The 27849-nt window shown below is 37.7% G+C and overlaps 1 protein-coding gene across 1 annotated transcript; it reads right to left on the bottom strand.

The window, feature by feature from the left end:
• Positions 1-16431: 16431 nt before the first annotated feature.
• On the bottom strand, positions 16432-17560 carry LOC131231543 (uncharacterized). The gene is made up of 4 exons (XM_058227760.1): positions 17463-17560; positions 17311-17385; positions 16953-17201; positions 16432-16859 (listed from the first exon to the last, which is right to left on the bottom strand). The coding sequence occupies exons 3-4, from the start codon at positions 17163-17165 to the stop codon at positions 16584-16586; spliced, it is 489 nt and encodes a 162-aa protein (XP_058083743.1). The 5' UTR covers positions 17166-17201; positions 17311-17385; positions 17463-17560; the 3' UTR covers positions 16432-16583.
• Positions 17561-27849: the final 10289 nt, after the last annotated feature.

Below are 27849 nucleotides of genomic sequence, written 5' to 3'. Positions count from 1 at the left end.
GTAGTGGCCACCAAACTTTCTGGATTAAGTAGATATTTGTGGTTTGCCTTCGTCCAGGCCCACTGGATGGTCTAGACAGCAGCTGTCCAGCGGTCCTGGCCCATCTGGCCCATCCAAATCATGGCCACGCCATGTACGGATGGCATGGGATCACACATAAATCATGGCGGTCCACTGTCCAATCAGCTGGACGGATGGATGAAACGCATTCATCAGGTGGGCTACACCACATGGCCACCTGCTTGAATATAGCTGGTATTTACATCATCCCTTCGTCCAGACTGTCTAGTCCATTTGGACGGTCTGGATCGATCCTAAGTGGACCAGCAATCCAGGAAAAAGGGGAGAGACAGAGAAAATGGAGATCGAAGTAGCAGAGGGACCCTGCCACTATGGGTCCCTCTATATAATGCATACATCAAGATGGGTCCCATCATAAGTGGGCCATCAAATTTTTAAAAAAAATCAACGAATGGATACCCACCTTTGATCTCCCCTTCCTTCTTCCGCCAATGCATGTTAGAACTCCAGAGGTACAATTTCAACGATTGGGATCAATTTTGGAGGGTGTGATTGGGTGGTGGGGAGTGAGCCACACCTAGTTTCTCTCATGGAGCCATGGACGTCCACCTCTCAAGGGGAGTTGCTTTGAATGAGAGAGAAATGAGAGAGACTACGCCAAAACAGCGAAAAAAGGACGGCTGAAAACCGTCTCAAATGACCAAAAAGGACGGTTCTGAACCGTCGCAAGGGCCGTCATTTTTTGGAGCGTCGTATTACTTGAAGGATGGTCATAGACTGTCATTCTTATTGACATTAAAAGGACGGTCATGGACCGTCCTAAAAAAGGATGGCCATAGACCATCCTTAAAAAGGACGATCATGGGCCATCTCTTATTACCGTTAAAAGGATGGTCATGGACTGTCCTTAAAAAGGACGGTCATAGACCATCCTTAACAAGGACTGCTATAAGCCATCTCTCAGTGAGCCATAAAGGATGGTCATGGACCGTCCTTTAAAAGGACAGTCATTGACCGTCCTTAAAAATGACTGCTATGCACCGTCTCTTATCAGCCTGAAAAGGATGGTTACGGACCGTCCTTTAAAAGGACGGTCATCAACCGTCTCATATTTGAATATTTTGAAAAAAATATATAAACGGCTTAAAGCCGTCAGAAATTTTCAAATACACCTGATATACACTTGTTATATAATATATATCATCATATTATATGATGAATATAATATATTTCATCATATTCACATTCACATCCATCTAAACCCAAACTACGTAAATCCATCCAAACATAAACTACATCCATCCAAAGACAAACAATCTTATCCACATTACATTCATCCACACATAAATACATATAAGTTTAACAACATTATAAATAAAAAAAGGAAAAAAATCAGCAACAATTTTCTTTTTGTCTTTCATCTAATTCGCCTCGACGATGCCTTTCCTGCCATGGCACTAGCCCCACCCGCTTAGCACGGCGTCCCTACACGCTGCCTAATATTTAGAAAAATATTTAGCTAAAACATTATAATTCAGAATCATAAATAAACATATAAATTTAAGTTAATAAAAACAATAACAAAAATTAAAGCTTTGTAAAAAGGGGCATGTGTTAAAAGGTTATAAGCTATAGGTTTAGAGAATTGAGAAAAGGTTAAGGTTTAGGATAAGGAAATAGGGTTCACGTTCGGGATCGAGTTTAGGTTTGGGTTTTCAAGTTTAGGTTTAGGTTATAAGTGTAGGTTATAGGTTTAGGTTTAGGTTAGGTTATAGGTTAAGGTTTATGGAATTGAGAATAGGTTAAGGTTTAGGTTTAGGAAATCGGATTCGGGTTCGGGATCGGGTTTAGGTTTGGGTTTTCAAGTTTAGGTTTAGGTTTAGGTTAGGTAGTTGAGATTATGATTAGGTGTAGGTTTAGGTTTAGGAATTTGAGAATACATTTAGGTTTTAGGTCATAGGTTTAGGTTTTAGGCTTAGGTTTAGGTTATAAGTTTAGGTTTAGGTTAGAAGTGTAGGTTATAGGTTTAGGTTAAAGTTAGGTTATAAGTGTAGGCTATAGGTTTAGGTTTGGGTTTTCAAGTTTAGGTTTAGGTTTAGGTTAGGGAGTTGAGATTAGGATTAGGTGTAGGTTTAGGTTTAGGGATTTGAGAATACATTTAGGTTTTAGGTCATAGGTTTAGGTTTTAGGCTTAGGTTTAGGCTATAGGTTTAGGTTTAGGTTATAAGTGTAGGTTATAGGTTTAGGTTTAAGTTAGGTTATATGTTAAAGTTTAGGGAATCGAGAATAGGTTAAGGTTTGGGTTTAGGAAATCGAGTTCGGGTTCTGGATCGGGTTTAGGCATGGGTTTTCATGTTAGGTTTAGGTTAGGGAGTTGAGATTCGAACTAGGTGTAGGTTTAGGTTTAGGGATTTGAGAATACATTTAGGTTTTAGGTTTAGGTTTAGGTTTTAGGTTATAGGTTTAGGTTTAGGTTTAGGTTTAGGTTATAAGCTATAGGTTTAGGGAATTGAGAATAGGTTAAGGTTTAGGTTTAGGAAATCGGGTTCGGGTTCGGGATCGGGTTTAGGTTTGGGTTTTCAAGTTTAGGTTTAAGTTTAGGTTAGGGAGTTGAGATTAGGATTAGGTGTAGGTTTAGGTTTAGGGATTTGAGAATACATTTAGGTTTTAGGTCATAGGTTTAGGTTATAGGTTTAGATTTAGGTTATAAGTGTAGGTTATAGGTTTAGGTTTAGGTTATAAGTGTAGGTTATAGGTTTAGGTTTGGGTTTTCAAGTTTAGGTTTAGGTTTAGGTTTAGGTTAGGGAGTTGAGATTAGGATTAGGTGTAGGTTTAGGTTTAGGGATTTGAAAATACATTTAGGTTTTAGGTCATAGGTTTAGGTTTTAGGCTTAGGTTTAGGTTATAGGTTTAGGTTTAGATTATAAGTGTAGGTTATAGGTTTAGGTTTAAGTTAGGTTATAGCTTAAGGTTTAAGGAATCGAGAATAGGTTAAGGTTTAGGTTTAGGAAATCAGGTTCGGGTTCTGGATCGGGTTTAGGCTTGGGTTTTCAAGTTAGGTTTAGGTTTAGGTTAGGGAGTTGAGATTCAGACTAGGTGTAGGTTTAGGTTTAGGGATTTGAGAATAGGTTAAGTTTTAGGTTTAGGAAATCGGGTTCGGGTTCGAGATCGGGTTTTGGTTTGGGTTTTCAAGTTTAGGTTTAGGTTTAGGTTAGAGAATTTAGATTAGGATTAGGTGTAGGTTTAGGTTTAGGGATTTGAGAATAGGTTAAGGTTTGGGTTTAGGAAATCAAGTTCGGGTTCGGGATCGGGGTTTAGGTTTGGCTTTTCAAGTTTAGGTTAGGGAGTTGAGATTAGGATTAGGTGTAGGTTTAGGTTTAGAGATTTGAGAATACATTTAGGTTTTAGGTCATAGGCTTTGGTTTAGGTTAAGGTTATAGGTTTAGGTTTAGGTTTAGGTTAAGGTTTAGGTTTAGGTTATAAGCTATAGGTTTAGGGAATTGAGAATAGGTTAAGGTTTAGGTTTAGGAAATCGGGTTCAGGTCCAGGATCGGGTTTGGGTTTGGGTTTCAAGTTTAGGTTTAGGTTTAGGTTAGGGAGTTGAGATTAGGATTAGGTGTAGGTTTAGGATTAGGGATTTGAGAATACAATTAGATTTTAGGTTTAGGTTTAGGTTTTATGTTATAGGTTTAGGTTCAGGTTTAGGTTTAGGTTTAGGTTATAAGCTATAGGTTTAGGGAATTGAGAATTGGTTAAGGTTTAGGTTTAGGAAATCGGGTTCGGGTTCAGGGTCGGGTTTAGGTTTGGGTTTTCAAGTTTAGGTTTAGGTTTAGGTTAGGGAGTTGAGATTAGGATTAGGTGTAGGTTTAGGTTTAGGGATTTGAGAATACATTTAGGTTTTAGGTCATAGGTTTAGGTTATAGGTTTAGGTTTAGGTTATAAGTGTAGGCTATAGGTTTAGGTTTAGGTTATAAGTGTAGGTTATAGGTTTAGGTTCGGGTTTTCAAGTTTAGGTTTAGGTTTAGATTAGGGAGTTGAGATTAGGATTAGGTGTAGGTTTAGGTTTAGGGATTTTAAAATACATTTAGGTTTTAGGTCATAGGTTTAGGTTTAGGTTATAAGTGTAGGCTATAAGTTTAGGTTACAAGTGTAGGTTATAGGTTTAGGTTAGGGAGTTGAGATTAGGATTAGGTGTAGGTTTAGGTTTAGGGATTTGAGAATACATTTAGGTTTTAGGTTTAGGTTTAGGTTAATAGGTTATAGTTTAGGTTTAGGTTTAGGTTAAGGTTTAAGTTTAGGTTTAGGTTTAGGTTATAAGCTATAGGTTTAGGGAATTGAGAATAGGTTAAGATTTAGGTTTAGGAAATCGGTTTCGGGTTGGGGATTGGGTTTAGGTTTTGGTTTTCAAGTTTAGGTTTAGGTTTAGGTTCGGGAGTTGAGATTAGGATTAGGTGTAGGTTTAGATTTTGGGATTTGAGAATACATTTAGGTTTTAGGTCATAGGTTTAGATTTTAGGCTTAGGTTTAGGTTATGGGTTTAGGTTTAGGTTATAAGTATAGGTTATAGGTTTATGTTTAAGTTAGGTTATAGGTTAAGGTATAGGGAATCGAGAATAGGTTAAGGTTTAGGTTTAGGAAATCAGGCTTGGGTTCGGGATCAGGTTTAGCTTTAGGATTTCATGTTTAGGTTTAGGTTTAGGTTAGGGAGTTGAGATTAGGATTTGGTGTAGGTTTAGGTTTAGGGATTTGAGAATACATTTAGGTTTTAGGTCATAGGTTTAAGTTATAGGTTTAGGTTTAGGTTATAAGTGTAGGTTATAGGTTTAGGTTTAGGTTATAAGTGTAGGTCATAGATTTAGGTTTGGGTTTTCATGTTTAGGTTTAATTTTAGGTTAGGGTGTTGAGATTAGGATTAAGTGTAGGTTTAGGTTTAGGGATTTCAGAATACATTTAGATTTTAGGTCATAGCTTTAGGCTTTAGGCTTAGGTTTAGGTTATAGGTTTAGGTTTAGGTTATAAGTGTAGGTTATAAGTTTAGGTTTAGGTTAGGTTATAGGTTAAGGTTTAGGGAATTGCGAATAGGTTAAGGTTTAGGTTTAGGAAATCGGGTTCGGGTTCAGGATCGGGTTTAGGTTTGGGTTTCTTGTTTAGGTTTAGGTTTAGGTTAGGGAGTTGAGATTAGGATTAGGTGTAGGTTTAGGTGTAGGGATTTGAGAATACATTTAGGTTTTCGGTTTAGGTTAAGGTTTTAGGTTGTAGGTTCAGGTTTAGGTTTAGGTTTAGGTTATAAGTTATAGGGTTAGGGAATCAAGAATAGGTTAAGGTTTAGGTTTAGGAAATCGGGTTCGGGTTCAGGATCGGGTTTAGGTTTGGGTTTTCAAGTTTAGGTTTAGGTTTAGGTTAGGGAGTTGAGATTAGGATTAGGTGTAGGTTTAGGTTTTTAGATTTGAGAATACATTTAGGTTTTAGGTCATAGGTTTAGGTTATAGGTTTAGGTTTAGGTTATAAGTGTAGGTTATAGGTTTAGGTTTAAGTTATAAGTGTAGGTTATAGGTTTAGGTTTGGGTTTTCAAGTTTAGGTTTCGGTTTCGGTTAGGGAGTTGAGATTAGGATTAGGTGTAGGTTTAGGTTTAGGGATTTGGGAATACATTTAGGTTTTAGGTCATAGGTTTAGGTTTTAGGCTTAGCTTTAGGTTATAGGTTTAGGTTTAGGTTATAAGTGTAGGTTGTAGGTTTAGGTTTCAGTTAGGTTATTGGTTAAGGTATAGGGAATCGAGAATACGTTAAGGTTTAGGTTTAGGAAATCGGGTTTGGGTTCGGGATCGGGTTTAGGTTTGGGTTTTCAAGTTTAGATTTAGGTTTAGGTTAGGGAGTTGAGATTAGGATTAGGTGTAGGTTTAGGTTTAGGAATTTGAGAATACATTTAGGTTTTAGGTTATAGGTTTAGGTTATAGGTTTAGGTTTAGGTTATAAGTGTAGGTTATAGGTGTAGGTTTGGGTTTTCAAGTTTAGGTTTAGGTTTAGGTTAGGGAGTTGAGATTAGGATTAGGTGTAGGTTTAGGTTTAGGGATTTGAGAATACATTTAGGTTTTAGGTCATAGGTTTAGGTTTTAGGCTTAGGTTTAGGTTATAAGTGTAGGTTATAGGTTTAGGTTTAAGTTAGGTTATACGTTAAAGTTTAGGGAATCGAGAGTAGGTTTTCGGTTTAGGTTTAGGAAATCGGGTTCGGGGTGTAGGTTTGGGTTTTCAAGTTTAGGTTTAGGTTTAGGTTAGGTAGTTGAGATTAGGATTAGGTGTAGGTTTAGGTTTAGGGATTTGAGAATACATTTAGGTTTTCGGTTTAGGTTTAGGTTTTAGGTTATAGGTTCAGGTTTAGGTTTAGGTTTTTGTTATAAGCTATAGGTTTAGGGAATTGAGAATAGGTTAAGGTTTAGGTTTAGGAAATCGGGTTCGGGTTGGAGATCGGGTTTAGGTTTGGGTTTTCATGTTTAGGTTTAGGTTTAGGTTAGGGAGTTGTGAAAAGGCCTAGCTATATGTCCTATAGGGGGGGTGAATAGGACAATGCCAAATAAAACTTAAAACAGCGGAATTAAAAAGAATATGATAGCCAAAGTAAATCACAATGCAGGAAAGTAAAATAACCTCAAATTTCAGATCTTGAGAGGTTGATACAAATGTTATTCTAAGGACAACCTTACACCAAAAACCAGAGTTTATGGTAGGACAACCTTATTTCTAGAAAGATCTTTGTATCAAATCTCAAATCGAAGAGGAATACAGAAATAAATACAAACTGAATTAAAATAAATTGAATCACAAATGTATTGTTCTAGGGACAGCCATACACCATAAAAATGGCAGGGCAACCTTGCTGGAACAACTTTCAAAAGAAATTAAAATATCAAGCGACAAAGGAATAGAAGAAAATAAATTCTAAACTATTACAACATTCTCACAATGCTTGAATTAAATGATTACAACATTCACCACCATACATACATCCCACAAAAGAATAATTAAAAATCAGAAGTATAAATCATTCAACCACAACACAAGGGATTATAGTGGTTCGCCTGTGTGTTCACCAACTGTTAAACAACAGCCACACAAAATGCTACTCCACTCCTAATATCCTCACACAGGGGATATTAGCCTTCACTAAAAATAGGTTTTCTCAGGTTCACCCAAAACCTTTACAATTGTGTCTTTGTATGTGGGCTTACACAATTAAAAAAAAAACCCCACTTCTGAGTTTTCCTGGCTCTCCTCAGATAACCAATACAACAAGATTTTTTTGGCAAATCTTGAAAGAAACCAAAACAGAAAGGAATTTACAATAAAATGTAAAATACCTGATTATCTCCTTCATTGTAGCAGCCCGGTAGAACCAAATCAGAGTAGATGATTGAATGTCCAAGTTCAATGTCCAGTACTCAATTACAATGGTTCTAATTCTAATAGATTTTAAATTAAACCGAATAGGGCTTGCCTTAATTGATTTTGATTGCAAAGAAAGGGAATAATAATTCCTCTTATCAAATCAGATTGGAATAGCAGAAACAAAATCAATTAAAATAAAGCTAAGGAAAGAGAATATTAAATAAGCACACTTAGCTTAGATGGAGCACAGAATTATCTCTCAGAAGTTCGACGAAGATTGGCTTGAATAGATTAATTAATTCGATGATTTCTTCTGAGATTCGTGCACTATTTATAGGTGAGCAGATCGTGTCTTCGACTGGTCTAGGGAGCTCTTCGACTAGTTGAAGCAATAACAGATATTTGAAAGATCCGAGGGATAAGCTCTGACCGTTCTACGACTGGTCGAAGGTCACCTTCGACTGGTCGTAGGTCACCTTCGACTGGTCGTAGGTTTCCTTTGACTGGTCAAAGAACCTAAAAACACATCGCTGTATTTTGAGTCGAAGATTTATGACTGGTCGAAGATGCAGTCGACACTGTTCCTTCGACTGGTCGAACAGATTCCTGGACTAGTCAAAGCCTAACAGATTTCATCCGGAATTTGTAACAAACTCACTTGATCGAGGAATTTCTTAGACTGGTCGAAGCAAGTCTAGGACTAGTCGAAGAAGGCCTAGGACTAGTCGAAGAACAGACCAAAATTATGTAAAATAAACATTCGACTTATGTATCCAAAATGACCTACTTCTAAGGTCAACCTATGGTCAATCAAACCTCAACTATGAAGTATGGACATTGAAACATTAGGAACTAGTGACCTTGAAGTATGAGCCTTGAAGTCTTGATGTAGTTGAAATCTTGATGTAGCTCAATCTTGAAAGAGTCTTGAGTTCTTTACAAACTGCCTTGTACTCTTCTTGAAGTCTTGCAGCTTGAGTCTTGTCTTGTGAGCAGTTCTTGCATTCAAGATTGATCCTTGTACTTATGAGCTTTGCTTGTTGTGAGCTTTAGCTGATTATGAATGTTGATCCTTGAGAGAGCTTCACATATGCAAGTTATATATAATAGTGATTTTGGCACCACAAATTTGACAACAGACAAGGATATAAACTATAGCACTTACAAGTTGAGATTAGGATTAAGTGTAGGTTTAGGTTTAGGGATTTAAGAATATATTTAGGTTTTACGTCATAGGTTTAGGTTTTAGGCTTAGGTTTAGGTTATAGGTTTAGGTTTGGGTTATAAGTGTAGGTTATAGGTTTAGGTTTAAGTTAGGTTATAGGTTAAGGTTTAAGGAATCGGGAATAGGTTAAGGTTTAGGTTTAGGAAATCGGGCTCGGGTTCGTGATCGGGTTTAGGTTTGGGATTTCAAGTTTAGGTTTAGGTTTAGGTTAGGGAGTTGAGATTAGGATTAGGTGTAGGTTTAGGTTAAGGGATTTAAGAAAACATTTAGGTTTTAGGTCATAGGTTTAGGTTATAGGTTTAGGTTTAGGTTATATGTGTAGGTTATAGGTTTGGGTTTAGGTTATAAGTGTAGGTTATAGGTTTAGGTTTGGGCTTTCATGTTTAGGTTTAGGTTTAGGTTAGGGAGTTGAGATTAGTATTAGGTGTAGGTCTAGATTTAGCGATTTGAGAATACGTTTAGGTTTTAGGTCATAGGTTTAGGTTTTAGGCTTAGGTATAGGTTATAGGTTTAGGTTTAGGTTATAGGTTTAGGTTTAGGTTATAAGTGTAGGTTTAGGTTAGGTTATAGGTTAAAGTTTAGGGAATCGAGAATAGGTTAAGGTTTAGTTTTAGAAAATTGGGTTCAGGTTCGGGATTGGGTTTAGGTTTGGGTTTTCAAGTTTAAGTTTAGGTTTAGGTTAGGGAGTTGAGATTAGGATTAGGTGTAGGTTTAGTTTTAGGGATTTGAGAATACATTTAGGTTTTAGGTTTAGGTTTAGGTTTTAGGTTATAGGTTCAGGTTTAAGTTTAGGTTTAGGTTATAAACTATAGGTTTAGGGAATCGAGTATAAGTTAAGGTTTAGGTTTAGGAAATCGGGTTCAGGTTCGGGATTGGGTTTAGGTTTGGGTTTTCAACTTTAGGTTTAGGTTTAGGTTAGGGAGTTGAGATTAGGATTAGGTGTAGGTTTTGGTTTAGGGATTTGAGAATACATTTAGGTTTTAGGTCATAGGTTTAGGTTATAGGTTTAGGTTTAGGTTATAACTATAGGTTATAGGTTTAGGTTTAGTTTATAAGTGTAGGTTATAGGTTTAGGTTTGGGTTTTCAAGTTTAGGTTTAGGTTTAGGTTAGGGAGTTGAGATTAGGATTAGGTGTAGGTTTAGGTTAAGGGATTTGAGAATACATTTAGGTTTTTGGTCATAGGTTTAGGTTTTAGGCTTAAGTTTAGGTTATAGGTTTATGTTTAGGTTATAAGTGTAGGTTATAGGTTTAGGTTTAGGTTAGGTTATTGGTTAAGGTTTAGGGAATCGAGAATAGGTTAAGGTTTAGGTTTAGGAAATCGGTTTCGGGTTTGGGATCGGGTTTAGGTTTAGGTTTGGGAGTTGAGATTAGGATTAGGTGTCGGTTTAGGTTTAGGAATTTGCGAATACATTTAGGTTTTAGGTCATAGGTTTAGGTTATAGGTTTAGGTTTAGGTTATAAGCGTAGGTTATAGGTTTAGGTTCGTGTTTTCAAGTTTAGTTTTAGGTTTAGGTTAGGGAGTTGAGATTAGGATTAGGTGTAGGTTTAGGTTTAGGGATTTGAGAATACATTATGTTTTAAGTCATAGGTTTAGGTTTTAGGCTTAGGGTTAGGTTATAGGTTTAAGTTTAGGTTATAAGTGTAGGTTATAGGTTTAGGTTTAAGTTAGGTTATAGGTTAAGGTTTAGGGAATCGAGAATAGGTTAAGGTTTAGGTTTAGGAAATCGGGTTCGGGTTCGGGTTCAGGATCGGGTGTTGGTTTGGGTTTTCAAGTTTAGATTTAGGTTTAGGTTAGGGAGTTGAGATTAGGATTAGGTGTAGGTTTAGGTTTAGGGATTTGAGAATACAATTAGATTTTCGGTTTAGGTTTAGGTTATAGGTTATAGGTTCAGGTTTAGGTTTAGGTTTAGGTTATAAGCTATAGGTTTAGGGAATTGAGAATAGGTTAAGGTGTAGGTTTAGGAAATTGGGTTCGGGTTCGGGATCGAGTTTAGGTTTGGGTTTTCAAGTTTAGGTTTAGGTTTAGGTTAGGGAGTTAAGATTAGGATTAGGTGTAGGTTTAGGTTTAGGGATTGGAGAATACATTTAGGTTTTAGGTCATAGGTTTAGGTTATAAGTTTAGGTTTAAGTTATAAGTGTAGGTTATAGGTTTAGGTTTGGGTTATAAGTGTAGGTTATAGGTTTAGGTTTGGGTTTTCAAGTTTAGGTTTAGGTTTAGGTTAGGGAGTTGAGATTAGGATTAGGTGTAGGTTTAGGTTTAGGGATTTGAGAATACATTTAGGTTTTAGGTCATAGGTTTAGGTTTTAGGCTTAGGTTTAAGTTATAGGTTTAGGTTTAGGCTATAAGTGTAGGTTATAAGTTTAGGTTTAACTTAGGTTATAGGTTAAGGTTTAGGGAATTGAGTTTAAGTTATTGGTTAAGGTTACACCTTATAGGTTATAAGTTTAGGTTATGGTTTAGGTTATAGGTTTTGAGATTTGAGAGTAGGTTTAGGTTATAAGTATAGGTTTATGTTAGGTTATAGGTTAAAGTTTAGGGAATTGAGTTTAGGTTATAAGTTTAGGTTATAGTTTATAGGTTTAGGTTATAGGTTTAGGTTGTAGTTATCGGTTTTGGGATTTGAGAATAGGTTTAGGTTATAGGTTAAGGGTGTGATTGTCACGCCCCAAACTCGGGAACCGGGCTCACAAAATTCCCGATCGCCGAATCTGGCGCCGACAGCCTCCGTAGAACCCCATTCTCGGCTCCCAGCGCCCATTCGCCAGGTTCCGATCCTGGGATGCTACAAGGAGGATTTTTAACATCCGTTTGATTCGTAATAAGCATAACCAAAGGCATAACCCACAAACAACAACCAAAAACTCCATCACATTTCCACTATAATCAAAAACTTTACAGGTACAATGAGCATAAGGGAAATACAATGAAGATAGACCAAAACTCCAAAAGAAGATCAGCCACGCGTCCAAGCCTCAGCGCTGCTGCGATCCAACGTCACCTGCACGCAACGGTCGTGCATAAGCTTATAGAAAGCTTAGAGGGTGGTGAAAGTGTATGCCCAAGGTGATAATGTAGTCATGCAGTATCAGAGTAATGCGGGACATGCTGATGAATGCTAAGAATCCCATTAGCCGTACCAAGGCCATGCGGTGCAAAGAATGATGTCGGCCATACCAAGGCCATGCAATGCAAAATGCAAGTCAAGCATACAAATCCTCATCTAAGTCCACATGTCAATACGGCTCAAATCGGGAATATCGGGGTCTAGTACACTCCAAGCCAGATTGCCGCCCCATCGCGCGCAATAAGGTGAGTGGAAAAGACCTCACTATCCGCCTGCCAATATCGGGCTCGGCTCGTCAATAGCGGACCCATTCCTCGAGCTGGTCAGACTCAGCCTAGCATTGCCCCCTACTCTCGGGCGGGTAAGGCCGCACCCCCTTCCAACCGACCACGACACAGTGGAAAGCGCAACCGTCTGGTAATCGGCACTCAGCGCTCATGCATCCACTCGGTCTAGACGTTGGAGCAACCTCCTGGTACCATAAGGGTTTAGGGACTTTCACCCAGGGATATCTATCGCACCCCATGTAGAACAGTATTTCCAGTATCCAATCCTGCCAACCACGATACGTCTGTGGAGGCTACGGCCCTGATGTCGCTAGGGCGTATAGTAACCATATCACACAATGCGAATGCATGAATCACACTATCCAGTCATACAACAATCCTGCGCGTATCGTGCACTCATGTAGGGCAACACCCCCTGTACGGGAGCCCCTAAACAATCTGCCCGAAGGCATATGCTATGATCAGTCATTCCTCATATCAAGCATACGTATGATGCATATGATCATGAATCATGGAATTAAACATGCTATATAGGATGGATGATGTACATAACAAAGGTGGGCCTAGACGGCCTACACATAACACGCACGAGCCTAACAATGGGCCCTAGGAAAAGTCATAATGCGGACATTTAACCACACTACACTTACAATGTGGACGTCAAACCAACATTGCTCCCAAGGCACGACTGCCACAAATATCATTTCATAAGTTATTTTGGGATCACACATTGCAATGGACCTTAGGTACATCCATTGGGCCCTTAAATACATCAAATTAGCCAAGTCATATGGGCTTTATATTCATTAAGTGGGCCACACCAATGGGCCTTATGTACATTGCAATGGGTTATAACCCGGGGGCTTCAGAACATATCAAATAGGCCTAAGCTTATGGGCCTTACACGTGTCAAATGGGCCTCGACAGTTGGGCTCCATATGTACATCAAATGGGTCTACTCACCTGGGCCTTATATGTATTAAATGGGCCTCACCAATTGGGCCCCATGTGCACATCAAATGGGCCTCAACTCATTGGTCCCATTACATCAAATGGGCCTCGACCCATGGGCCCCTAATACATTAAATGGGCCTCGACCCATGGGCCTCTAATACATTAAATGGCCTCGACCCATGGGCCTCTAATACATTGAATGGGCCTCGACCCATGGGCCTTTTATATACATCAAAGTGGGCCTCAACCATGGGTCACAAGTACTGAGGTGGGCCTCAATCACGGGCCTCCACATTAGTAAAAAAAAATATATACATATAATATAGTATATAATATGTATATAGTATATAATATATATACATAATACATGTATATAATATTATATGAAGTATAATATTATATATATATATATATATATACACACACGCGCGCACACATCACAGTGGGCCCACACACTCATCACAGTGGGCCCACACACGTCACAGTGGGTCCACGTCCACCGTCCAGGCGGACGGTGGGAATGAAGCACATACATCAATGTGGGCTCCATGTGGGGCCCACCGAAATGTTTCTATGCCATCCGACCCGTTGACAAGGCCGAATGGGCCTAAATAGAGGGTGGGAGGAATTTTCACCCTGATCCAAAACTTCTGTGGACCCCAAATGGGTTTCAAAGGTAGAGGTTCAGTCCCACTATTCCATACGGTGTGGGCCGCCTGGGTCTTGGATCGAGCTGATTTTTGGGGTGGGCCCACGTCAGATAGGGGCCCACCATATGAACGGTTTAGATAGCATATAAACATCAAGGTGGGGCCCACGGCTGCAGCCGTGGTGGCCTGCTCGGTCGTCGTCCGCCCGGACGCTGGCGCTGGCGCAGGCTATATATATATTTTTGATTTCTGTTTTTTGATGGGTTTTGCAGGTGGGGTCCATATCCAAGCCATCCACTCCATCCAATGGCCTTCCATGCTTCTAGACAAGTTAAACGAGCCCAATATTGGACCTGTTTCGATGCATAAAACCAATAGGGAAAGTTTTAATGGTAAAGACCATCATTTGCTACGGTATGGCCCGCCTGAAAGTCTGATGGATCCCATCTTTCAGGTCAACGGCTAAAAAGAGCTTGGGAAGGGAATGGATGGTGTGGATTTAATACATGCCTCAAGGTGGAGCCTACACAAGTGGGCCATCCCCAAACCAAGCAAATCCTTTTTTTTTCTTTTACCTTTTCCATGAAACGTCCAGCGTCCCTGGACGCTGGACTCTCTCCAAATATACTAGAGGTGGGCCTTGCTTATGTGGGCCACCTCATGGAGGATGGTGTGTATACTACACACAAGGTGGGCCCCACTCGTAGGTGAGTTGGATGGAATACATACCCTATGGTGGGGTCCATTCAAGTGGGCCACACATAACCTCATAAAAATAAAAATAAAAATAAAAATAAAACAATTAAAAATAAAAAGGGAGAGAGATAGAGAGTGAGATCGTGTGATGGAGGGACCCCGGCACTATGGGCCCTCCCTTGCACTAAATCATACATCAAGTGGGTCCCATTTTATGTGGCCCATTAAAAATTAATCCAACGGTGGAGATCCCTTCTCCACCAAATTAAACGGTCTAGATGACCCTAAACATACAAGAAAATAAACATCATGATGGGGTCCATGGAGAATGGCCCCATCATGGAATGATCATGATGATCCAAGTGGGCCATCGACCACATCTTAGGGTCCAATGTGAGATCCAAACCATTGATCGGTTGGCCTCACTTGGCCTATCTTAAAAATATGAAAATCTACCCTATCAAGGCACCCACCACTTGATCTTCTTGCTCCCTTGGCTTCCTTAGTTCCTTGAGCTACCCTTTGATGGAGGAAGATGGGAAATGGATGGTTGAGATGAGAGATGAAGGGGTGGGAAAGGTGGACCTCACAAATGAAGTTTTCTCACCATGGGGGACTCATGGTGCTCTCTCTTGGATTTTGGATTTTTTTTTGAAAAAAATGAATAAGAGAGATAGTTGTAAAGGGAGGGAGAGAGAGAGAAAGAGATGGGTGATGGAGTGATGGGGGATGGTTTGGGTTGAAAATTGTGAAAAGGTGTATGGTTGTTGTTGAAATTTGGAAAAGAGGAGTGGTGAGGTGGAAAGAATGGTGGACTTTTGTAAAAGGTGGTGATGGGTTGTTGTACTTGAGGTATGGGATGCTTTAATGGTTGATTGATGGGACTAATAGTAGAGATTCCCTCGAAATCCGCAACGCGCGGTGTTTCTTCGGAATAAACGCTGATCGGCATCTTCTTACCTGGGTATCGGTTCGGTGCGCAAGTCACGGCGTTGGAACCGCGGCGACGACGCGGTCGCTATGATATAACCTCCGGACCAAGCCGACGTCGGTGCGCGAGACCTGGCTTAGGATCATGCGCAAATACCGAATACGGTGCGAAGGTTGCCGAAATTTGACCGGAAGGACCGCGGAAGCTAACGGAACAGTACGGATTAGGACACGGGTCTTACAGTGATCCCTGCAAATACAGATATAAACATGGCCTGCTCCAATTGGCCAGGCCCTTCCAATGCTGTCCATAGGAAATAGACAGCTTCATCATGGTCATAACAATGGTTCCCATCTTTCAGGGACCCCCGCTCAACATCCGGATAGCTCCGACGCACATCCGGGTCTACTCCATCAATTTCGAGGAAATACATAAACATGGCCTGTCCAAATGGTCAGGCCACTCCAATGCTATCCATTGAAAATGGATTGCTTCATCATGGTCATAACAGCTGTTCCCACCTTCCAGGGACCCCCACTCAATATCCGAATAGCTCCGACGCACATCCGGGTCTACTCCATCAATTTTGAGCTATTACATTTAAAAACAACATAATTATATCTAAAAGCATCTGGATACTTGGGGAAGACCTCCCATATTCGTATTATTGGTTACTCATCCCTTTGTCTATAAGCCACAATTAACCAATACTTTCTATTGCTTCCTGTACTCTGAAACCAACACAAATATAATTGGGAAATAATATAAGGAATAAGAAAAAATGAATTTACCTGTACATATCATTAAATGTTTCCCTATAAAGAGGTGATATTATATCTTTGATAGCCATAACCTATATGACAGAAAAATGCAACCAATACAGTCTGTTACAATTCAAAGGAGAAAAAAGATTTGTGGCTGCACCAATATTCTAGTGCATTGCAAACGGCTGCCTATGTACCCAAAAAGTCAGATTGGGATCAAGCCACTACGTAGTTCTTTTTAATTAACCAAGTTACTAAAGGTCATAAATTTCATATTTAACAAAGTATCATTAAACATCGTCTCAAATCGTTTCTGGTTGGTGCATTTAAAAAAATTCAAATACACAATCAATGCATATTCTTGTTACATCTCGTACTACAACAAGATACAACGTTTTGTCAATACTTTAGTTACATTTGAAATTGAAATCCTTTATTGACTTGGTTAATAAAAAACAAATGACAACAAGCCATAATTAATAAAAAGGATGTTAAAGATTAAATAAATAAAAAAGGCAACTTGATCAAAAAAGGATTTCAGTGAATAATCAAGTTTTTGTCATACAAAATGTCCTAGAGTTCAAAAAGTTAAACAAAACTCCTGAATATTCAAATTCTCATTAGGAATTTGGGCCAAACAACAATTTCACCCAATTGAATATCTTCAAATGTCCTGTCATCATTAAACAACTCTGTTGTACGAACGTTGATATCATCTATTACAACTCTGATGCATTCTGGAGGGATGCCTGTATTATCTGACACCATCCGCCCACTAGCAATAATCCGACCACGGATATCTCTCAATTGGCAAATTTGTTCCATCGATGGAGTTGTTGCAGAGTCTTCTCGAATACTTGAGGGCTCACCAGATCGACAGTGAGCCTATAAATAAAATAATGGTTTCATGTAAATAATAATGCTACTTTTATCTTTAAAAATAATAATTATATCATTTGATCGCGGCAAATGCAGTACCTGAGATGCAGCTGTATCAGGGGAGCGGTGAAGTAGTTGGCTTTGAGTAATTTGTTGCCTAAGTTCAGCAAATTCTTGCATAAGTTCAGTAATTTGAGTCATTGATGCTTCAAATTTAGCCTCAATGGACATACGTGCATTCCTCTCTGACCGAGCTTCTATGATGTAGGGGGTGACAACCTTCATAGTAGTCTTAGAAATACCCAAACCCATGCCCCTAACCCAGCCTCTGCTATCACGACCACAAACCTAAACAATAATTTTTAAGTTTAGTGATGTGTGTATATTATTATTAAAAATAAATAAAGTAAAAAAACCAACGACAATGTATGTAAAGTTAGTAGAATTGATGGAAAACCTGTGAAACTAGGTCGTGGTCTAAATTCTTGTGCTTACTGGAAGGATCACTGCCAGCTATCGATAATATTCTTTCCTATTAGAAGATAATTGTTATAATAAATTCTTGTACTTGAATAAAAAAATGATTAAAAACTGAAAAATTATTCTCACCGCTGTTTCAAGATGTGTTTGTGTTGGGTAAGACCCATTAGGTCTGCTATGAGTGGCAACAAACAAGTCGGTCCTGGTGATGATAGTATTTGAATTTTCTTTTCACTGTAATTATATAAGAAAATTAGTTAACAAGAATTTATATTCATCAATTAAATTGTCAAAAAATGTAGTACAAATTACCATTTTCTCTAATGTCCTAGCAGCACCTCGTCTTCCAGTCGTGTGAGGGCATTTCACCTGTGCTCTGAAGGTCTTCCCCTTCTTACAAAAATTGATTAATAATTCTGTGGATTATAAATTAATGAAAATGTCCAAATCCTCTTGCTTCACACCAATGAGACAATTTCTTCTACATCATTATCAAATTTATCATATTCCTTTCGCAGATTGTATTTCCATACCTTCCAAGATTTGCTTACTTTCGAAAATACATATTCTTTTAACTCATCATCAATGTCATACATGGCCTATTTCATTAAATTAATAATCAAACAATCTTATTGAGTAAGAATTAAAAATAAAATCAAAAACAAACATTCTCACCAAAACCATAGACCAGATATTATCTTTAATTGCACCAGGCACTTTGCGCTAATCAGTAAATGAAATTGGGCAATGTGTCCTTCCAAGTTGCCCTAAAAATGTGTTGAAAGGCGCTAATGTTTCTCGGATTAGTTGTTTATATTCATTTAATTCAAGTCTCTTCCTTGTATTGCTTCCTTGGGCTGAAGCTGATGAACCACCAAAATCTGACATAATTCCTGCAATTTTATAAATCAAAACAATATCTCATTCTTATGTAATTGGCATTCTATTAATATTTTGATAGCTAAAAAATTGTAACAATCATTAATAAATAGAATTCAACTCACTTTCAAACTGATTTGAATCTTATTAGTTTCTTTTCCGTTTCCTATGACGTGAGGTACTCGGCTCACTCTCTACCCATGATTTTTCCTGTACATCTTCATCTTCTTTATTTAAATCATCAATTAATGAAAGTGTTGAAGAACTTACATTCCTTCTGGCCTCAAACTCAAGTGGATCTTCAAATGCATATGCATATTTCGTCAATCTCTTAGGAGCATCCAGTACAATATGCCAGTTATTTCTAGTTGGATTCTCATAGTAGAAGACCTGAGCTGCCTGAGATGCAAGAATAAACGGCTCATTGTCTTCCTTTAAGTTTCGTCTAAACCTTCCTAGATTGACAAATATTAAATTTGTTTCAGGATCTATGAAACATCCATTCAATTTATCTTCAATATGCACCCAATCACAGTAGAAGAGTGCTACTCTGAAGTCGAAGTAGTTCAAGTCGAGAATTTGTTTAATGATGCCATAATAAGTGACTTCTTCTATAGGATTCCTATCCCTGGCACTTGCCCTAAAGCTAGTTAGCGCTTTCATTGAGACTCCACTATTTTGTGTTGTTCTGTTTATTTCAGAATTCACAGTGCTAAAAACATATCCATTTACTGAGTAAGTATTATATGATATGCATTTGAAGTCAGGACCATCGGCAATTCTCTTAAATTGAGACATTTCTTGATTGTGTAGTTGATATCTTAACCAAGGAATGTATTTCATTGGTTTTCCTGCTGACAGATTACCCTTTCAATTTTATCCCGTACGTGTTTGGCCTGGATGTATGTTTGGTATTTCCTACAAATTTCAAATCATATCAATTAATTTTATATATATAACAATGCTTATTACCATAAGCCATTTAATAATATAAAAAAGAATAATATACTTCATTAACTTACTCCTCCCATTGATGATTTTCAACGTGATGTTGCAAAACCCATCTGCGTGCTTGTTGGTATTGCACTGTAGTAAGATCATAAACTTTTCCTTTCACATCATTCTAGGAATCACCAGCATTTTCATTATCATTGAATATTTTTGGTCCTTGCTTATGACCTCCTATTGTATTATTAGGATAGTATTCCATGCAGTACATCATAGATTCCTCTATAATGTAGCGTTCCCCAATACAGCCCTTTTGGTAAGCTTGATTCATCACATACTTCTTGTATGTTCTCATCATCCTGTTAAATATTAAAATCAGGTATTGATGAAAAAATATAAGCTATTTTAAAAAAGTTAATAAATTAAAATAGTTAAAGTTACCTCTCAAAAGGATACATCCATCGATATCTGACAGGTTCGCAAACTTGTATCTCCTCCACCAAGTGCACAACAAGGTGTGTCATAGAAATGAAAAACGATGGTGGAAAATACTTTTCGAAAACACATAATGTTTTTACTATTTTATTTTTCATTTCTTGAAGCTCCATACGATGAATTTCTTTAGAACATATAACGTTAAAGAATCTTGACAATTATATAATGGCGGCGCGCAATGACTTTTCTTTCTTGAATGAATGCATTAATAATACGGGTAGTAACTACTACATTAGAATGTGATAATCATGTGACTTAAGGCCCTTGAGGTGATAGTCATCCATACTGATATGATGTTTTCAGTTTGCACTATACCCTCTCAGAACTTTCAAATCACTCAAGGTTTGACAAATGAGTTCTCTTTCAGATCTGGATAATGTGAAAGGAGCCTTAGGCAATAACAACTTACCATTTTTTTCCTCTGGCCAATATTTTGATCTTATCTTTATATCCATAAGATCTTGATAGGCTTGTAAACCATCCTTAGACTTGTCCTTCATGTCCATGATTGTTGCAATAAGGTTTTCAGTAACATTTTTCTCAACATGCATCACATCCAAATTATGACGAATGGGCATATGCTCCCAATACAGCAATGTAGAAGCTTGATCTCTTCGACCATGCAGTAAGGTTAGACTCCTCATCCGTGGTCTTCTTCCTCTTATTTCCTATATGCTTTCCGAACTTGGTTTGTATATTATTCATTTTAACCAATACCTGTTCTCCAGACAAACGCTTTAGAGCCTGTTGATTTTCATCATTCACATTGAATCGAGATCTTTGGCTCCAAAGGATATGAGCTCTTGGGAGGAATCTTTTGTACCCCATATAAGCAAACTTCTATCCATGTTTTAGCAAAACAGAGTCAGTCTCCTCACTACAAACAGGACATGCATACTTTCCTCCTGTCCTACACCCAGAAAGATGCATAGGCTGGAAAATCATGTATTGCCCATAATAAAATCGCCTTCATTCTAAACCTGTTCTTACCAAATGAGTCATATGTTATCGACCCTTTCCACAATTCATTTAATTCTTCAATTAATGGTTGTAAATATACGTCGATGTCATGCCCTGGACCATTTTTCGGGAATTAAAAGTGTTAACATAATAAATTCCTTCCGCATGCATAAATGAGGTGGAAGATTGTATGGAACAACCATAACAGGCTAGCAACTATATGAGATGCTCATATGCCCAAAGGGGTTGAATCCATCTGTTGTAAGTCCCAACCGAACGTTACGTGGATCTGCAGTAAAATCACTAAATTTTCTATCTACAAACTTCCACATAGAAGAATCCACAGGATGACGCATGTACGAGTCATTTTTAGCCCCCTTTGAATGCCACAACATATTTTCTGCAATCCATGATACGCTATAAAGTCTTTATAACCTTGATGTTAATGGAAAGTATCTTAGCACCTTCCATGGTACAAGTGAGACTCTTGATCCTACAACACTATTCACTTTCCATCTGCTTGCTTTTCATGTAGGACAACTTTCCTTATTAGCATGCTCCTTCCAATACAGAATACAATCATTACGGCATGCGTGTATCACCTCATAGTTCATACCCAACGAACTGATCAATTTCTTTGCATTATAATTACTATCTGACAAAGTGTTCTCGCTTGGCAAAATCTTCTTGAGCAGTTGCAACAAACTCGTAAAGCTATTATCTGACCACTGATATCTAGCCTTCATGCTCATCAACTCAACTGTCACTGACAACTTTGTAAACTCACATTTACACGATGGATATAGGGGTTGTCCGCATCCTCCCTTAATTTATTGTGCTGATTATCATTGTCTAAGTCATCTTGAGGCTGACTACCATGTTCTTCATTGACCTCATTCATACATGCATCTAAGTCATCAGGTTGAACACGACCAAAGGTATCATTAACCAAATCAACCATTCTGGGCAACAACTCTTCGTTACAATTAGTGGCAGATGTACTAGGAGCCTTGGCATTGACACCCATATTGGGAAGCTGTTCTCCATGAAAAAACCAAGCTATGTATGTCTGATCCATACCATTCATAATCAAATGCTCAGAAACTGTACTTAGTATTTTCTTCCCACGTACATTACGACATCTAGCACAAGGACAACTATATTAATCAACACCTCCCGAATTCCTTGTCACAAAAATAATAAACGATTCAACGCCTTTAATGTATTCATCACTCAATATATCTTTCGTCATCCAATTCTTGCTCGGGGGCATCAAATCCATTTCTGATATCATGTGCATGCAGCATATAAAAAAGTGAGATATAATAAAAAAGAGGCTTTTCATAAACTATGCATGCATACATATACACACATACATACATGTGTTCAAAACCATGCATGATGCATCCATACAAAAAAAATCAAATGGAAATTTTTTTTATATAAACAGATTTTTTTAATATTATTATAAACAAAAACATATTTTTTTTAATATTATTATAAACAACTATAAATGATTTATAGTTAACCCCAGCAAAGAGTTTAAATTGCATTTGCAAGCCTACTGACTATAAATGAAAAGATAATTGGCTATTAGGAATAATGGGCTAATTTGAATTCAAACTATTATTAAAAAATAAAATAAAATAATCTATGGTTCAACTCACAAATGGCATCTGCTTTCATTGAGAAGCTTTCGATCATGCATGGAGAGGGAAAAAGTAACTGAAATATGATTCTTTTTCTCTATTTTGAAATAAAATCAGCTATTTCTCTATTTTTTTTCTTAAATTGGAATGAGGTTAACACCCAAACAAAGGGAGAATGGATGAGGCTTGTGTTATGGTTACCAAGGGTCTGTCAGAAAAACTCAAAATCAATGATCTCCAACATCCTGTAAAAATGGCTAGACACATCTAAACATATCTTAGTATGCATACTGTTGCAGAGACCCAAAAATTTTCTTAGTGGTTAGTAGCTGGGCGTTCATTGATTAAATTACAGTCCCAAACACCATGTTCCGCAAATGAAGATTCTTTGATTTTCCAAAAAAGTGAAGCTCCCATCATTTGCATGATGAAAATGAGCAAAGGTGTCACAGCAGTCACTGAAGTGTTTGAAACCAATCCATATAAAACCCATGATATATTTGAGACGGACTTAAACATATCAGCAACCAATTGCCAAAATAAAAATCATATTGGCCACCACACAGGTCATTCATGCAAGGCTATATTGCTCTTATACAAATCCATAGGCAGGCATTTTGATCACTCTTCAAATGTCTCATAATGACAGTGTTCCATATTTTAACCTACAGCGGCACTACTAGGCAGCATAAATGAAAATATTAAACATAGAAGGTACAATCGGGCTTTGTTTGAATGGTTGTAAGAAGCATGAAGGGAAGCAGTAACAGATTCAGGTGTGGGAGCAGATGCGTCTATTTCAAAATGTTAGCAAGGATAAACAATTAGGAAGCAGCAACAGGAGTGTGAGTAAACATTACAGACTAGCAATCCTCATTTTATCCAAAGCTCAGCTGGACCACACACAGGAAAGAGTAGGGATTATGACATCCACCGTTGAGACTTTCATAGAGCCCACAGCGATGTTTATTTGTCACCCAACTTGTTCATAAGCTCACACAGACATAGGGAAAACACAAATATCAACTTGATTCGAAAGTTCTGCTGCCTTAAGAAGTTTTCAACAGTGGGTCTTCGATTCCCACTGTTTCCTGTGGTGGGCCCACATGAGCATTGGATATGCTTCCATTTAGGCTCATGCCATAAAATGAGTTGAAAAATAGATGGCCTACATGGATAAGACACACACATCGCAGTGGCCCCATAGAGTTTACTCGCATGCTGAGTTACAAAGTATGCAATCTACCTTCTCCAGCAAAGACATTTCATCAAACACATGTTGTGCACACCTTAAACATTCACAACAAATGATGAATGACAAGACTATTTTGTCTGCATCCATTGTATACATGGTATACATCTATAGCAACCCAGGCCATCTAGATCATTGGTCACATTGTTTACTAGACATGGCCAACAAACCCCCACTGTGGATTTACAGATCTAAAATTAAAAACCTAATTAGAGAAATGAGTACCTGGCCGGGGAAGAAATGAAGGGCAGGGGCTGCTGGCCGCACCAGATCTGGAGATGATGCAAGTGAGGAAGAGAGAGAGAGAGAGGGCAGAGGAAGGGCGGCGAGAGATCGCAAAGGCAGGGCCGCGAGAGAGCGCAGAGGGAGGGGCTGAGAAATGGGGGGAAACATTGGGCGCGACTCTGTTTTGAGCGCACGCCCAATTTTGGGCGGGATCGTCGGTGGTGGTCGGTGCTCTGTGGGCCCCACATGATGTACATGTTTCATCCATTCCGTTCATCCATTTTTATAGATCATTTTAGTGCTTGATACAAAAAACGATAGGGATATAAATCCTAGGTGAGCCACACCACAGGACAAAAATAATGAATGGATATTCATAATTAAAATCCTCCTAAGGCCAACTGTACTATTTATTTGACATATAATCTAATGATTTGATCATAAAGACCCAGATGAAGGGAAAAAATAAATATCAGCTTGATCCAAAACTTTTATGGCCCCCAAACATTTTTAATGGTCAAAATTCATTCAACACTATTTCCTGTAATGTGGTCCACTTAAGATTGAGATATAATTCATTTTTTTTATCATATCATAAAATGATATATAAAAATAGATGGACGGCATGGATGATACACATACATCATGGTGGGCCTCATAGAGCACTGACCACTAGCTAATGGCTGGTGTCAGGGGGAGTAGCCAATCCGTTCCCCACCATAGCAAACACATGTGATTTAATCTCCATGTTTCCTACCGTATGGTCCACTTTAACCTTCAATCTAAATGATTTTTGGTTTCATGCCCTATAATAATATTTTAAAATATATAGACGGCTTAGATAAGACGCATATATTTTTTTAGGCCCTATAGGGCCCTTTATACCCTAAGGATACTGAGTAAATCCTGTGGGACCCACCATGATTTATTCATTTTATCTACTCTATCCATCCATGATTTATTCCCACTGTTTCTTGTGGTATGGTCCACTTGAGCTTTGGATATGCTTTAATTGTGGACTCAACCATTAAAATGATTTGAAAAAATGGATTGACGGTGTGTATAAACCATGACTTTGGGCCACGAGCTTAAAAATAAAGTCAATCCATGACTTAGGTGGGCCACACCACATACTATAGTTGAGAGGGTTACCCTCCCATTAAAACATTCATAATCATTTATTGGGCTCACCTAGATGTGGTTCATAGATCTAGCCCATTCATTATGTGTGTCCCACTTGGATGAGGAGTCAGCCCAAGTTTCATACACATCCAAAACTCATGTGGGCCCCATAATTAAATGCTTTTATATATTTTAGGGATGTCTTCACATAGTTTTAGATGTTATGGCCCACCTGAGTTTCGTATATGACTGATTTTTAGACTTAAAGGGGACACATCAAATGCATGGTGTTGATGTTCTACATACATCTGGGGCGCACACAGATTAACCTCATGGGAAGTTCCCATGAGGTGACCTTATAGTACCATTTCACTATTTAGGTAACTCCTTCATGGGTGTTACTCTAACCGTGTAAGGCCCACCTTGATATCTTTTATGTATATCGACACCGTCCATATATTTTTCCATCATATTTTAAGATGTGATTTCAAATCATAAGAACTCAATAATCTCAGGTGGGTCATACCAATCAAAATAATGATGAATAACTATTAAAAACCTTTTGAAGGCGACAAAATTTTTGGATCAATTTGATCTTTGTAGTTTACCTTCATCCTTTTTTTTTCTTTTTCTTTTTTTAAACCCTAAATATTAAAAAAAAAAACTCTCTTTTTGTGTAACTATTCAAGTTATTTTTGTGACCTTAAGAAATTTGGGGTTACCAGCCAGTACCAGAGAGACCAGAGAACACCATTTGCTCTTGCAACTCCAACTAAAGACGGTAACAGATATCCAAAAAAACAAACCAAACAAAGAAGGCAGGCGAGGCCCCTTTTACACACAATTTTCAACAGATGAATTGGCAGCTAGCAGATTGTGGGGCAAACAGGATCAAGTCATGAAAGGCCAGGGTAAAGCAGTAAGCAGTCTCGGTCAGTTGTAGAACATGTACTTGGGAGTTGCATTAAATTTCTAATATCCATTGATGACCTTGTTGGCTGCATCCCAGAAATCTTTCTCTGTCACTCTCTTTCTCCGCGCTCGGATTACATACATGCCCGCCTCAGTGCATACACTCCTGATGTCCGCACCAGTGGAGTTGGGGCAGAGACGAGCAAGAAGCTCAAACATGATATCCCTCTCACAATTCATTGGTATTTATTTCGATCAACACCGACACGCATCCCTTCTTCTATATCTATTGGCGAAACTTTATTGCCCAAGCCAACGAAAAACTTGGAATTTGTTTAACATTTATCACAAACTTTGCATCCTCAGAGTTTTGATTTATTATTTTTGTGTATCTTGCAACCTGAAGAGGCTGCTCCTCTTGCATCATTTGTTTATCAAAACAAGATCCTATTGGTTGGATGCAGCTAACCTAGTGTCCGACTCTTTTATTCCACACAAGTCATTAACATTCTTGGCCATTTCCTTGATTTCCTTCTCCACCTTCTTTATGCTAGAAGAGTAAGGTCCCAAACCGTAGGTTTTGACGAGTGCTATATTGTCTACATCCAAAGGAGGAGAGTTTTTCTCATTGTTAATATCTACATCTTCTGGTTCGGGCGCCATCGTATCTGTCTCTCTCTTCCGATCCATTTCTTTTTGCTCTCTCGCTCTGCTCTCCTCTTCCGTCTTTTCTCTTCCTCTTGTAGTTTACCTTCATCTGGATCTTCTTTACATTATCAACAAGTTGGATTGCAAATAAACATTACTAAAACCTTATGATGGGCTCTTTATAATTTTTAATGGCGAGGTACAATATTATCAGTCTTTCCAGTGGTGTGGTCCACTTAAGATTTAAATCTACACAATTTTTTATACCCGGACCAAAAATGGGTTGGAGAAACATAGGGGAGACAAGCAATATATAACACATTAATATCAAAATCTCACTTTCATTATCTAACTTTGCAATTTTTCTTGTCAAATTACAAAATCTCTAGCTTTCTTTTTTAAAATATTTTTTTTTTTTTACAATTCGTCAATTTTTTCACAATTTTGTTTAATTTCTTAAATATTTTTTTTTCAAAATATCTTTTTTTTTTTAAAATCTCACTTTTGTTATATAACTTTTCAATTTTTGTTGTCAAGATACAAAATCTAGTTTTCTTTTTTTAAAAATATATTTTTTTTACAATTTGTCAAAATTTTCACAATTTTATTTAATTTTTAAAATTTTCTTTTTCAAAATATCATTTTTTTATCAAAATCTTGTTATATAACTTTTTAATTTTTCTTATCAAAATACAAAATCTAATTTTCTTTTTTTTTTAAATATATTTTTTTACAATTTGTCAATTTTTTCACAATTTTGATTAATTTTTTATATTTTCTTTTTCAAAATATTATTTTTTTATAGAAATCTTTTTTTTTTCAAAATTATTAACATTATTCAAAGTTCTTAATTTTTTTTTTCAAAATCTAGATTATTATAAAATCACAGTTTTTTTTTTTCAAAATCTAAAATTTTCTTAAACGTTGTTAATTATTTTTCTAAGCTTTTCAATTAATTTTTTTTTCGAAATTCATAATTTTTTGTTGTGAAGTGTTGACCATTAGCGACGGTTTAGGACCATCTCTAATGCAAACAGAGTAGTGGATGAAGACGTATGACTGCTATAAGACGGCTAAAGACCGTCTCTAATTAAGACGGTCATTGACAATCTCAAATTAAGACGGCCAATGACCGTCTCTAATTGAGACGGTCATTGATAGTCTCAGATTAATAGTAAAAGACGGCCAATGACCGTCTCTAATTAAGACGGTCCTTGACGGTCTCAGATTTCCAATAAGAGAAGGCCAATGACCGTCTCTAATACGGACGGTCTTTGACCGTCTCAAATGACGGCATATAAGACGGTCATAGACCGTCTCTTTTCCAGACGGTCGATAGCTGTGTTTTTTCTGCTGTTAACGATGGTTTTTGACCTTCTTAAATGATTTTTGGATGTTTAAATTTTTAAGACAATATTAAGGACGG

The sequence above is a fragment of the Magnolia sinica genome, chromosome 17, assembly GCF_029962835.1.
Source record: "Magnolia sinica isolate HGM2019 chromosome 17, MsV1, whole genome shotgun sequence".
In the NCBI taxonomy this organism is placed as follows: domain Eukaryota; kingdom Viridiplantae; phylum Streptophyta; class Magnoliopsida; order Magnoliales; family Magnoliaceae; genus Magnolia; species Magnolia sinica.
Note: the sequence above shows the minus strand (reverse complement) of the source record. Positions and strands in the feature narration are given on the sequence as shown.